At 32.2% G+C, this 15580-nt stretch overlaps 1 protein-coding gene across 1 annotated transcript; it reads right to left on the bottom strand.

Moving 5' to 3' along the window:
- Positions 1 to 82: 82 nt before the first annotated feature.
- LOC126853543 (beta-1,4-galactosyltransferase galt-1) lies at positions 83 to 15577 on the bottom strand. The gene is made up of 8 exons (XM_050599381.1): positions 15080 to 15577; positions 8804 to 8851; positions 7208 to 7469; positions 4983 to 5188; positions 4346 to 4547; positions 3879 to 4106; positions 3169 to 3479; positions 83 to 2256 (listed from the first exon to the last, which is right to left on the bottom strand). The coding sequence occupies exons 3-8, from the start codon at positions 7454 to 7456 to the stop codon at positions 1749 to 1751; spliced, it is 1704 nt and encodes a 567-aa protein (XP_050455338.1). The 5' UTR covers positions 7457 to 7469; positions 8804 to 8851; positions 15080 to 15577; the 3' UTR covers positions 83 to 1748.
- Between the last annotated feature and the right edge of the window lie 3 nt (positions 15578 to 15580).

Genomic DNA, 15580 nt, shown 5'->3' with positions numbered 1-15580 from the left:
TATTCATAAAATTTACATAAATAATGCAATTTGTAATTTTTAAATAATGTGCGACAAAGATTCAAGGAAATTGGAGTATATATTTTGTCCTAGTATCATATTTATTTTCATCAAGATAATCGTCGATGTCGACGCATTGTAAATTGTAGCTCAGCACCGATCACATGTAACTTAGGTCTATCGTATATGCCCATGTACTTGTGTCCACATATGCACATGCGTCCATGTATACACATATATACATAAACTTGTGTAAGAAACGCGTAAGAAACACGATCCTTTATATATTTTAACAAAGATATAGAAAGACTTTGCTAGACGTCGGCTACAGTGGCATTCGGTAACGGTATGACTACCCCGATTCTGTTGCCAATAATGTTTCTCTTATTATCTGGTAAGTTATACCTATTTGAAACATTTTATCTTTCTACAAAATTCACTTGTGCGGCTTTATCATCGGCCTATTTGTTTGTGTGTGTACAATGAAAACATTTTACAGTTTATTTATTACTTAAATAATGTGATCAAAATAATAAATCAGATAATTTTGCACAGCGAATTAATAAATATATATATGTTCGTCTTAAAAAAAAAAAAAAATTAATTTTTATAGATTTTGTAAAAAATATTTTTTGTTAAAAATTCATTTTAATATTTTCAATACACACACACACACACACACACACACACACACACATTATATATATATATATATATATGCTCAAGAACTGATAATTCTTCAATTTATCCATCATATTGATTGTTATTGAATTACATGACAATTTATCATATTACAAAATATGATCATTCACGATTTTTGTATACTGTGATGTAAAAGAAAACATATTGTGCACATGAATAAAATAAATAAATTCAGATTTGTTATATTTTGAAAATAATAAGTATTATGCATATGACTATTAGTATATGCTCTCTGTTTAAGAAAATTTATATCCTTTCAACATTGGATTTCTTACAAATTCCCGACGGATTGTATCGGAAATAATTTTTTTTTCGAGAACATTGCATATCTCCTCGTCTTTGCAGATCAAATGTCTAACACTCTCCTAAATACATATTATACATATATCACTATGCTAATTATTGATTCTATAGATATGCGTAATATATTGTGCAGATTTACAAATATTAAAAAAAAAAGAGTTACTCTTTCTCGAAACAACGATACAATAGGGTTACTATCTAATCTTGCTCGTCGTTTATCACCAAGTGCTTTTTTTAGCCCGTGATTTAGGCCCTCTGTAACAATCCTCCTTAACAATAATACAATTTTTCGCAAATGATCACATTTGCTGATTGAATAAAAGAATTAGAGATACATATACAAGACTTTGTATAAAACTGTAAGAGAAAAGTACCACTGTATAGCGTCAAGACAACTCGATCGATTTGTGGCAACTTGTCTCCAGATTTCGCCAGCCATGCAAGAATTCGTCATGTAGAAAAATATGATTAATCCATATCTCGATTAAAACGTGTCTTTCGTTTTCTTTCTTTTTGCTTTTTTTTGTTTTGCAATAATCTCTATAAATTCCTATATTCCCCTCCGTTTCATAAATTTAAAAACAGTCCATCGAGAATCTTATAAAAAAGGACAAGAGCCCGTTTAGCTTAGCTTTGTTTTTAAAGAATTAAGGACCGCTGTAATTGTAGAAATAGGTCCTCGCGACTTTTGGTGTACCGGTGAAATTGCCAATATCCCATAGGATCTCGACGATAGTCTTTCGCTACCTGATTGACTTGCCAAGAGGGCTGAGTTTAATTCGAGGCGTCAATACTGGCACCGGATCGAGTTCCGGGAGCGAACACTCAGCGCGCAGCTCCATCCATGTCTTGTCGACATTCGCAGCGAGCCGATCTCTGTACTTGTAGGCCGTTCTATCGACCGTCGACTGCGTCTTAATGCAATCGTCACCGCCAAATTCACAGACACGGTAATGGTGTAGGATAGCAGCATCGGATGGCACATTCAAAGTTCCATGGCCTGGGATAAACTCCCATACAAAATGATTGCCCGCCTCGACTACATCTTGCGGCTTGCAAATATACTTGGAACGTTGCTTGTGCGGATGCAACTTGGTCCTGCGTCGCGTTTTCCTCAGAGTGATCAAACCGGCTTCAGTGGGTGTGCGGCTAGTTACCACGAATGGATCATCGGCCCATTGCAGATAAAAAAAAGCGTTTTGAAAAGAAAACGCGCCTGTGGACTTGACATTGATTCGATTTCCCATCCACCTAGGAATCAATTTGTTGCAAAATTAGCGCATAGCAAATTCAAGACTCTATAAATTTAAATGATTCGAAAACAAAATTAATTTGTTGGTTACAGATATCAATACAGAATAATTTATAATATTTTACTAAGGCTTCACAAGATTCTTAGAATCATTATAAATAAAAGTTTATAAACTATAGTGTGCAGAAAATATAGACTGCACATATCCTATGTCATGTTATCTAATAGCAATTCGTACGTCAAAATTAAGCGCACAATGTTTCGGTAATATGTTCATCTCTTTTTAATTATAGAGAAATTGTTTCTATAACAATCATAATCTTATGTTTGAGAGAGAAAAATCAAACTTTTGCGATATTACATTCTTTTTTTTTTAATTTTGATGCAACATTTGTTTGATATGTGCAGTCTATATATTTCATACATCTATGATGTAAATGCACACAAGTCTTTTTGAATATATTTTTTAAGCAAACTGAAATTCTCAGAAATATGCCATTTAAAACAAAAATATCTCATCTTACATACACAAGATATTCAAATGTAATCAGTATATGCATTGTGTGCACAATAGAGTAATTAAATTAAATAGAATTTTTTATTTCTTATTATAATGTATAAAGTTTTTTTCTTAAATTTCAAAATTTATAACTTCATAAATAAAAAATTTGATGCTTAATTTTTATTCAACATAATTTTATTTTAATCAAAATGCTTCTATAAATCATTCATCTTTAAAAGATAAAACTTTATGAATCAATTTCTATATATATATTTTTAATAAAAATTGAGAAAATTGTAAAAACGAATAAAATGTTTGAAATAAATATTCGATATCATTGTTAACTTATATGAAATATATGTATAAGAAGATAGCTTATAAAAATCGATATCAAAATAAGAAACCGTACCGTAATAGATCGATTATAGTGTCGTTATGTCTCGGTATGATATACTCATCAAGATCTACGAGCGCCACGTATTCATATTTGTACATAGATCGGTAGAGACAATCGTTAAGCGCCGCAAAGAGGCCCTCCGTACGAATCTCTCGTTGGGAAATCATGTCAAGATGATGCCATGGTAATACCGTAACAAGATCCTTGCTCTCGTAATATTTCAGCGCGCAACCGGCAGCCGCACCTACAGTGTCGTTATACAGAGTGACATGGGTAGCACCCAAAAGTCTGTGCAATTCGATAAATTCCACCAATTGCAGAACCTAAACATAATATAAATATCAGTTAAAATGTGAACTATTTCTCATGTACTCACTTTTATATTAATTTAAAGTTTCACAGCATAATAAATAGAATTGATAATGATTCTATTATTATTATATACAAATGCAACAATGCACAAATATACATGTATACATATATACACACATATAAACACACACACACACACAAGCGCCACGCACACGCGCGCGTGCACACACATACACCATGCAACGTTTTTAACAGACTGCCATGCAAAGGCAAATGAAACGATAAACATAAATATAAACACAGATAATGACAAGCATGAAGTATAAAAGACAAAAAATGAAAAATGAAATATTCTCTGCCTGCAGGTACAAACATGACACATTCACTAAACCTTTGCTCATCATACGTACTCTGTTATAATAATAGTGTAAAGGTTTGACGCAAACAGCCAAAGCATCTTTGTCATTCATTCTGCTCTCAAGACGATTCTGAATGAGAATACGATTTGTCGGGACAGCTCGCAATCTCGCTACAACACTGACTGCTTCTGGTACCTTATCCATCGTCGGAGATTCTTTAGGCAACGGACATATCACGAAGCAGGCACTGTACTTGAGATTCCAATTCTCACGAATTACCTGAATAAATCACAAGAATGAAAACAAAATTTATCAGTTTCATCGCAAGACTCGATTTGGCAAAAAACGTAAAACAAAAATATAATAACTTTAAGAAAGATAAGATGAGATTTTTCGATTACTGAAATATACATGTATGTGTGTGATAAACTGCTATATCGCAATCACTACTACATGGAGGTGTTCTTCCGAGTTTTGGACGATTAAAATCAAAATTATTCCTTCTGAGAGTAACATACCTTAACTTTCGCAGCTACCGTTACCGAGGCAGTAGTGTTTCCGCCGTTTTGTTGTTTATACCAGAGCCTACACCAGACGCGCTCGGGGCTTCTGGTTTTAGTAGCGCTGATTACGCGTACTACACCTTGACTTTTACCCGCCGGCGTACCTGCGCCGCTAACTCTGTCATCGAAATACGCCGAGTAAACGAAGAATTTAAACCTAGAAGAATCGAGTAAAAGCACATGCTTCATTTTTCTTCAATTCTTCGACGTATAATTCAATTTTCACCTTGTCCACAATACACATGTAACAATCTAGAATAACAGATAAAGCTATATATATATATATATATATATATATATATATATATATATATATATTGTTTGTGCAAGCTAATCTAAAAAATAAAATAATATAGGATAAAATCAAAGAATAAAAACGTAAAATGTATAGAAAATAGAGTTGGATTAAGATTTTCAATATATATATATATATATATATATATATATATATATATACCTTGAAACAAGATTTATTTTATTTTGCGTGGTTAATACTCCTCTTTTCAAAAATTGGAATTTAAATGACAAAAAATACGAGTGTATCTAATTGCATTAATTATTTGATTGTCGCATGAATATTAAACAAACAAACCTAGTATTGGTGACTGGTAACCATTCAGCATGCGTGACCTTTAGATTTTGATCCAACTGCGGTAAACGGGCCTCCAAGCTAGGCGGTAGGCTCGGTAAGCCACGCGGATCCGGGTGTATTACCGTCTTTTGCCCTGCATCTTCTCCGCGAACCAGCAACCCGATGTGCTCGTCAAAACTACCCTTCAAACCGGCATAATCTTCGGCCTGGAAATATCAAAGTTTTAATGATTGGTGTATATGAAGTTTCGAAATCGATAAATTATCCAATTTATTCGCAATAATAATAAATACACATCTGTATTTATTGTGAGTACTCTTTAGTACAAAATCTGCTACAAACAACTTACTTATTTGAAAATATTTCAAATATCCAATTTATGTTAAAACTATTAAATGTTATAAATAAAAAATGTTATTTTAAATACATGTCAATTTTAATATTTTTCTTTTTTAACTTGCAATTGATTTTTTCTCTTGTATGGCATCCTTATACGTGTACGATAATTTGCTTGCGGCAGCTTATCACTATGATTAATGACAACTTGTAGAATCTTTACTCTACTCTACTGTGACTAATTCATAGAACACGATAATCATAGAGCAATTAAAACTTGTAAATGCAGCTCGAAAGACTCAATTCTTAAATTTAAACTCAAAGATTCTTTGGACAGTCGACCCCTGCGAGGCGAGTTTTAAAGGATACTCGAGCTTTCTCTCGCGGTGACTTGACGGGAGATGTAAACGGATGAAGAAAGTTCCGCAGGATCGAGCAAACTAATTTGTCAGGTGGTCGTTCGCTCGTATCCGGTTAAACTTTTCCGCAACGCGGTCGTATGTCTTTTCCGTGCCACGTTGGATATCGTTCAAGCATGTGCTGCGCGGCTGTTTCTCCTTCAAAGTTCTTAGAGGTTCGCGTGAATCATTGTCCGGTGCTAGACGCAAGGGTGCATAAACTATACCAGGCAACAGGCACATCGCACGAAAGAAGAAGAGAGTGAAAAGAACGAAGGCGCGAGGCAGGAAAAATCGATCTTGTATATGGTCGGCAAAGTTTTCGGCCTTTTCGCCCGAGTTTCGCCGTTGCTTATGCGTTTGCTTTGTCCATAGTTTCACGCGAAAGAGAGAAAGAGCATATAAAGTCGATGCTCCATATAGGCGCTTGTGTTCTTTAGTTTGCAATAGAAAATGTTTCAAAGATGCAACTGCAGAAACAATAGAATAGATAAATAGACTAGGAATATACAATACATCTCTCTCTCTCTCTCTCTCTCTACATATATGTATATATGATTTATATAATATATTGTACAATACAGAAAGATAAAGAAATTTTTATTAAACAAAAAATAAATAATATAAATAAATAAATAAATAAAAATTACAAATTTGAAAGAAAACGTCACTTTCAAATTAAAAATAGGAAAAATAAAACATAGTGATCACGAATATACATAAAATAAAAAAAATATGCGAAAGATAAAAAAGAATGCTATAGTAGAAATAAATTTATTGTATTTGTGTATGATTTTTTAAAACGATCCGATACAAAAAGGAAAACAAGTTCACCTTTTTCTCCCTCTATTTGCATATATATATATTTTATTTTATAGACATTATAATATGATCAAACTTGGTTTAAATAGCATTTTTATACGCGAAGTAATTAGTCACAAAGAGCAAGTTTTTGTATAAAACTGACGGAAAAAAAAAGACAAAAAACTTTACAAAAATTTCATGTTCAAGCATACACTTTAAAATACTATAAAATTTGTCTAACTTTACACTTTTGTGAGTGTTTTTAATGTATATTTAGAATGCCTTTAGTGGAATTCCAGTAATGTATAAATAATATAATAACACATATATTTATATATAATCAAAATTGTACATGTATAGATTTGTCAAATTGTCAGGCACAATTCTGATTGTGAGATATGATTCACAAATATGTAAACGCGATAAATCCGATTTGAAAATAGCAATGACACCAATGACACCTAGTTCGTGTGTGTGTATGTGTATATATATACATAGCGTATGTGCGATAAAAAATGTTATCCGAGAGCATTGGCAGCGACATAGAGATAAAAATCAATTTTTCATCGGGAAGAGGAAAAAGGTGATTAGTAAAGCGATATAGCAAGGGAGGAAGCCTTATATAAATCACTGAAAGACTGAGGAATATATAGCATTTCTCTCTTTCTCTTTATGTATACTACTTACTCCCACTTCGCCGTAATCCGGACGATCGGGCGCAGCTGGCAATCGATGACCGCTCCTGTGACCCCCGAGTACGCCGGTACCGCCGACGCTCACGCCGCGCCTCTCGTCGATCAGAAATATCTCCGTAAGAACGATCAGACCAAACACAGCGAAGAACATGACGACCAGCATGAACGACATGTTGGCACGCTCCTTGAGGACGCCGGCGTTTGTCCGGCTCCCGGAGCCGGATCTTCGGCTCGTGCCCATGCTCGTGGAGACTCTGTAAGAGACAATCCTCGGCAAAGTCATTCTTGTCTAAATTAGATATAGGGAAGATTTTGCTAACTTTGGCGATACGAGAATATCTTCAATCATCTTTTTAATATTGAAAATAAGGAAATCAAAACTAATGGTTATCGGGGATAAAAGAGAGAAAAACCCTCGAAAATTATACTTTTTGCACAAACACATTGCGAATGGAAACATCATTATGTTTTATAGTTACGTGTCGACTCTGTACAATAATGTTTTCATGCTCAATGTTTACAATAATATCTGCTATATGATGTATTTGCCCCTGTAATTTACAATAAAATAATAAAATTGATGACAAAAAATCTTGGTGGAAAAAATGTGCCAACAAATTATGCAATAATTACTCTCTCTCTCTCTCCCTCTCTCTTTTTTACATGTAAAAACCTTACTAATCTTATCTATTGCAAAACTCTCCCCTATTTCTCGACGTTAAACATCTCAAAATAAAATTCGTAATAATATAAACCTTTTTATTCGCACGCCAATTTTTTTAATTCTTGCGCATATTTCTCTGTAATATTCAAAATCATCCCGATATCACAATCTAATCACATTTTATAGAAAGGAAATATTCGGTAAAATAGCGATTTTTCCGATAATACGAAGGAATAGGGCGATGTTTCACTAAATACACGCGCACTCATTCACACAATCAAAGAAGTAATGCAGGACTTACGGAAATTTACGGTTAACAGTACACATTGAAAAGCGGATATCGAAAATAAAGTTCTCTCAATCGTCGAGACTTCAGAGTTTCAGAAAAGATGGACCGCAAGGTGTGTACTCGAGTTTCAACATAAAATGCTAGTTCGAAAAACTTTGTTTACCTGCCATGGGACAGAATTGCCGTTATCAATATCGCTGACGCGAATAAACAAATCCATTTTTGCGAATAAATACGAACGATACCGTTCTTCTCGTGCATTTGTATAACAAACGAAATACAATTCCGCATTTTGATTATGCGCTGCGCGTGTTGATGTACAACAGCATCATTAAAATTTATCCACGACTTTGATATGTAATTCGAGGATTCATATTTACATACTCACACATTTCTTTTTTTTGTTTGTCTCTCATATATATATATAAAGGATTTATACAAATGTATAAATACTTAGTTATGAATAAAACATTGAAGAGAAAGTAAAATATATAAATATTATTATATATAAATTATATGCAAATTCAAAAATTTTCGATTTTAATGTCGATTAATTTTACGTTTATTTGTATTGCGATTGAAATCATTATAGATACAAGAAATGAAAAAAAAATCGCTTTTATTGATTTACTTACTTAAAGTGGTTCCAAGAAAACTGCTGCCAAGCATGAGGATGGAATTTCCTGGAAATATAATTACTGATATATAAATACTGATTATTAATTCGCTCTTTCCTTCGCCCCGAATAAAAACTTTCGCCATTTGTATGCACATTTGTCGTAATTTCAACTTGTAACATTCATATATTAACAGTTAAATATCTCTTATCTTTGATTCATCATTTTATTATCCGTTCCAACACGTTTTACAAAATGGAATTAATTCTTTTCTCTTGTTTAATAGATAAAATATTTTATAACATAATAATAAAATTATAAAAAAAATCAATAGCTATAAAAGATTATAATTATTCATTTAACAATTATTGGGAAATGAAAATTATTAATTTTATGAGAGCGAGATGTATGACACATATTTATTTTCCAACATTATATAATTATACGGCCAATTATATTTTGTTTAATACTAATTTCTTATTAATATGTCAAAGTAAATTTTAAACATAATATAATTTTAATATAATATCAAAAAAATTAGAACTCAATACACACAAAAATATTGCCGAATAAACGCATTAAGAAAAAGGTATACCTATTTGATAACGCGGCTTTTCTACGATATACAGATAATACAGATGACTTTTCGTCGGTGTACATTAACGCAGACATGTAATCAGGATGAAAATATTTTTGCGCGATACATATCTAATTTTATATGTATATATGTATACAAAATACTGCGACGCGCGCGCTAACATAACCATAGCATAAATTATATAAGCTTACAACAGTCGATACTTTTAATGATTGAGTTGCGTGTGCGATCGTAAAATGCTTTCATTGATAAAAAGAGAGAAGAAAAAGATTTTGCGCCATCGATCAATGTTCAAAATACGTACCGAGAATGCGACTGTATATAGTCATTCGGAAGATTGTCACTATGCATCATATGTTATATTCACAAAAACATTAAATTTTTATTTCTTCCGAAAAAAAATATATACAATATTTTAAAGCAAATTTTTATTTTGCTCTAAAATATTGCGATGTAATTAATCAAAGATAAACAATAATAAATTACTATTGCGTGTACAAATAGTCTAACAATAAGTCTAAACGATAACTTTTTATATAAATGTACATAAATTTCTAAATTTGTGTTGTTGATTTTTTCTTGAAATATCAAGAAGTTTTTCACTACAAAAGTTAAGCAGATCTGTCAAGAGTTGAGCATTATTAAATTAGCCCTATATTACATATAATTCACTTTATAATTAATTCGTTTTCTATTTTCCTGTATCTTTTGTTTCTAAAAATTGTGAATATTTTAAATAAATAACTACGTTCTTTCGAAAAGTCTTGTTAATGAAAATATACATTGCAATTTATTTTTCGAGAGAACAAGTTTCATCTTTTACAAAAGGCAGTTCGTTGAAATAGTAATATAAAGAAATTTTTTTTTAATATGTTGTATGTTTCTAACGTGTCTGAGAAAAGTATTTCTAATATATATCTAATAAAATATATTTTTAGATTGTTGACAGTTTAGATAGAAAATAATACTGTAACGCATTGATACTGTAAGGCAATAATTTGTCGGCAGAGAATCACAGTGAATAAATCCTCGCATGGCTTTATTCGCACCATCTTTTTCTTTTATACGACCGTTAAGGAAGTGAACATCCAGGCGAGAACCTCGTTTCACTATATATTATATTGATTTCGCATGAATGGAAAATGTGATCTAAAACCGTGATGCGCCGAGATACACCAAGGAGTAATCGCAATAAATTAACGACGTCGTTTAATGCTTTTGCCGACGGATAATATTACATTGCAAAGGAGAGAACCGCGTCTATGCATTTAATTATACTCTACGTTTACGTCAAAGATGACGTAAAATTACTAGTCTCGAATATGGCAAAAATTAAACTTAAAAATAATTATGTTAAAAACGTAAAAAAAAATTATATTGTATTAAATACTCCATTATATCATTAGCAAACACTTTATTTTTTCATTTTTATATGCAGTTATTTACAGATTATTTATAAACTTTTTATATTTATGAGTCAATAAATTCGTGAAAAAAAAATAAATTATCAGACTTTTCAAAGAATCGCTCTCACTCTGTTTTATGGCCAATTCGTGACTATGATATTATGTAATGTCAAAGTAATGAAATGCCACAAATAAGATGTAAACGAAATATTCACTTGAAGTAACAAGACAGTTTATGATCCATTGACTAATCTTTCGATTATTATATATTGTTTGGTGGTTGTATCGCGCACGGAAATGAACGCAGAAAACCTTAAGGGCATTCCGGTCAGTTTGACCGCAATAGATATTATTTCCTTCCGCCTGTTGCGTCGAATCGATTCTCTGAACTCGGCCATAATATGTTCCAACATCGGAAAATTTTCTTCTCTTTCTGATGTCGTGATCTATAGGTAACGCGAGACACACGTCTGAGACGGTAAATTAGCATAGTTTCCCTCCTTGTCATTGATACCTAATGATGTCGAATCACCTTTTCAAAATGATTAACTTTTACGAAAAAAAATCTCGGTAATATTAAAAATATAGGAAAGTTTGTATATTTTTCGACTGGTAGAATGAACGCCATGTGATACCTTTTATTTGTATATATTTAGTTTCTACATAGAGGGAGAGAGAGAGAGAGAGATTGTGCATTTTATAGTTTCAAAAACTATGCGATTAAAAAATAATAAATTTTTCATAATATCAATATTTTGAAACAAAGACTAATCTTCTTGTAATGTTTCTAAAGAAAAACAATAATTCGAAATATTAAAAGATTTTTTAACTCTCATCACAAACTTAAAGTAATATAAAATATCATAGTAATCTTTTAAACTATATAGTAAAAAAGTGGCTTCTTTCGATTCTTGCACAATCATAACAACGATAAGTATCAAAAAAGGAGATTATATAATTATATAAAGAAACTATTAAAACTATTGAAATTATTTCATAAATAACAGATAATTTATAAATGTGGAGTAATCGATTATTATGTATCTATAAAATAAATAAGTCTTCCTTCTTCCTCTCTCCCTCTTCCTTCCTCTCACTTTTATTCGTGCTCAATCTATTTCAATATTTAATATTCTTAACTCCAATATAAATTATCAATAATTTATTGCACAGATTGTTTCGATACCTATTTCTATCCAGGGTCTCGATATTTAGCAACGCTGAAAATGAACGATTCATTAAAGCAACACGGAGGCGGGAATGATGTATTTCATGATGGAAACAATAAAGCGGCCGTCGCCGCGTACACTGACGATGAAATCGTCGTCGTTGCTAATTGCGGCACGACGCGACGGTTGTTCTTTGTCAACGACGATACCTGACAGTTTAATTGCAAATTTGAGTGGCAAAATTTTTATGATCCGCGAAAACGAAAGTAGATAGTTGGGGTTATAATTAGAAAATTATGATAAACATATTAAAGTCGAGAAAAAATACAAGAATCACAAAGGGAGATAAAGGAAAGAGAAATGCAATATTATTTGAATATTTTTTTTTCAAACATAATATCCGGAAAGTGTTTACTCGACATTCATTTAACCAATTTGTATTCAGAATAAATAAATTTCATAGTATTGTACGTTAGAGAGAAGAGAGAAACCGTATTTTATATTATAAGTATATAATATAATATATTGTATATCCAATATGTATATTCAATATAAACTACTCAATTATTGGTGATATAACCGGATGATGATTCTATCATTATTTTTCATCTAAACTCTAAACCATTAAGTAAAAAACATAGGACAAGATGTTTTTTTTTCGTACGAGATTCATTCTCGAAAACGAGGCTTTATATACAAAAATTTTTATTTTATATGTTTGATTTAGTTTTGCATATAATAATCGTTGCGAATAAAATTCACGATTGTAATCGAAATTAAAACTATATAAAAATTCCAAAAATAATATCGCAAAAAGATAAAAAGACAGAAAATCCGTTAGCATTCACGCGAAATGTCAGTTTCTATATGCACGATATTCGTATTGTGAATTCCATGTCTTTCCATTCGGAATGCAGATGACTATCGTGATAATTGGAAAAAAAAAAAAAAGAATGCGATTTTTCATAAATGATATACGCGGGCACAGAAAAAAAATATAATTTTGCTCGTTTTCAATATAGATGTACTGTACGCTGTACGCACATGGATACAAGTATGTCACGTAGTGCGACATTTAATTCTCTTATCAATTCGAGGTCGTTTTATCTAGTATTCGTATGCATCGACCAAACATTCATCCGTTGGGATTACATAAAACGGGCAATAGAGAAAATCGGTCAGTAAACTGTCCCAGTAGTATCGATAGTGACGGGAATGATTTATTTTTCATTGCTTCCGTTTCCGAGTTAAATTCATTCGTTGGAAAAGCGAAGGAAATTTGTTAATAGAAAAGATTTTATAATACTAAATGATATTGTATCACCTTATATGAGGTGCTTACAGAGGTGTTAATATAATTCGAAATTATAAAACCCTGTCATCTATTATATTTTGTTTATTTTTAATCATAATTATAAGTAATAATAATGAAAAAACAAATGAAAAACATTTCGAAGAAAAGTATTGAGTTTACTTTTTAATATTAGACGATGTAGCATGTGAAATACAAATTATTATTTATGTTACAATTTGATATAATTTTCATTATTTTATTATTTTATAATTATTCGATCCTGTTTAATTGTACGGAATTAACTTAACGAGAAATTTTAAAAGGCAGTTACTACAAAATATTGTCGATATACGAAATTAGATCGCAATGTTACATCCGTACAAAAAAAAAAAGCGGACGAAAAATAATTTACTTAACCATTCGTGTCTCTAATTATATGTAATTGCGGACTAGAATAAATTTCCTGTCTTCATTATTATTTCACGTGAATAATGTGCAAAGTTCTTTTTTACATATTTTAATATGCAAATCCGCTTGTAATAGGTATAATAAAAACAATAATGTTTTAACAATAACAGAGCATTCAAGTTGATATTGAATAAAACATTATTGGATATATTGTCGATGATTAATAGAATATCTCATGGTATTTATCCGCGTTTATTGACGATACATTTATTTGGCAATAATGAAGATTGAACTAAAACAATGATACAATCAAATGTACGGGTACAGGAACGTACCCGTTACGTTAAAAATATATATTTGTGTGTGATAACATCAAATGCAGTTTCAAGACAACACAAATCCCGAATAACTATTACGCAATTTAATCAATTATATTATAAATTTGAATAATTAAGCTTGCTCTGTAAAATACGCACAGACTAATCTAGATATAGAAAGAGCGTTAAAAGAGACACAAAAACTGATGATATTCAAAATATAAACGATGTAAAATTCTGCTAAATAAGTTTTAAATAAAATATAAAAAACTGTATATATAGCAAAAAATAGAAATTATAATTATAAAATTGTAAGTGAAAAAGATATAATTATAAGGTAAATTAGTCTAGCATTTTCAGACTTCTTTTAATTAAAAATCCATAGAAGATTCCTTTGTAGACAGTGTTATCTGCTTTAAAAAAGCGGAAATGTGAAACTAGAGCGGAAAAAGATCGAAATATTGTATTTTTAAATTTCCTTTCAAAAAGAAAAATATAATTTGTAAGTGTGCGTGATGCAATGGTAAATATCTAAATTGTGCGTAAATTTATTATCGGAACGCGCATAAAATTTAAAGTTTTAATATATATATATATATATAATAGTTATACTCGACAAAGTTAATTGTCCAAGTACACGAATGTGAAAGATATAAATGATTTTTCTTTTTTTTTTTTTCAAACTTTTGGCTTTATAAAATCATGCGTTTCGTCCTAGATTCTTTCTGGATGCTATTCTTTCTGCCTAGAAAAACTTGCATGGTCGATGATTTAACACTGATGCAAGTACGCGTATCGCGTTTACGCGAATCGCGAGCGGGGCGGATCAATTTGCGAGAGCGTCTTGCAAAAGCTCCGTTTCGCTCCGAAAAGAAAAAAAAAATGGGAGAAGAAATAAAACATCAAATATCGAGCATCGAGCCACGCGCATATGTAATATGTATGTACGTACTTCGACCTCGGTGAAGCAAGCAACGGCGCAACCCTCGCGCATCTCGCATGCATCGCGATTCTCGCGTATCAATGACGAAGCGAAGCAAACATTCTCGGCATCCTCGAGATAAGAGCCGAGATAAGAGATCAAAAGGAAATTACTACTCACGATTAATCCTCGATATCCACGCGATGTCCTATCATTCGGCAGCGGTGCCTCGACATCCCTCTGACAGCTGTCATCATTGGCAGTGGCTCTGCGTCTCGTGCTCATATCGCGACAACGATCTCAAGTGTCGCCAATTATCGGGTAGACAAACAGAAAAAAAAAAACCTAGTGTATACGGCGCTCTATCGCGATCAATCGCGACACGCGAGCGCGAATGATTCCGCGATTCGAGGGGAGAAAAAACGGACGAAATTCGCGCGACGAGTCGAAGAAAAGATACAGGCCGCGAAATAGATAGGCAGACAGACAGGTACATAAGCACGCGAGTAACGTCCTCTTTCCTGCCTGCTGGATCAACGTCGGACGGCTAATCGTCAACGGACACTACGATAAGCCGAATAATCGAATCGAAACAAACAAGCGAGCGAGCGAGCGAGTCACGCGAAACCAAACCGAACTCCGAACCGTCGGCGACGTGTGGCGTGAACGCTGACGACCGTC

The sequence above is a fragment of the Cataglyphis hispanica genome, chromosome 12 (genome assembly GCF_021464435.1).
Source record: "Cataglyphis hispanica isolate Lineage 1 chromosome 12, ULB_Chis1_1.0, whole genome shotgun sequence".
Classification (NCBI taxonomy): domain Eukaryota; kingdom Metazoa; phylum Arthropoda; class Insecta; order Hymenoptera; family Formicidae; genus Cataglyphis; species Cataglyphis hispanica.
This window is presented reverse-complemented; position numbering and strand designations above follow the sequence as displayed.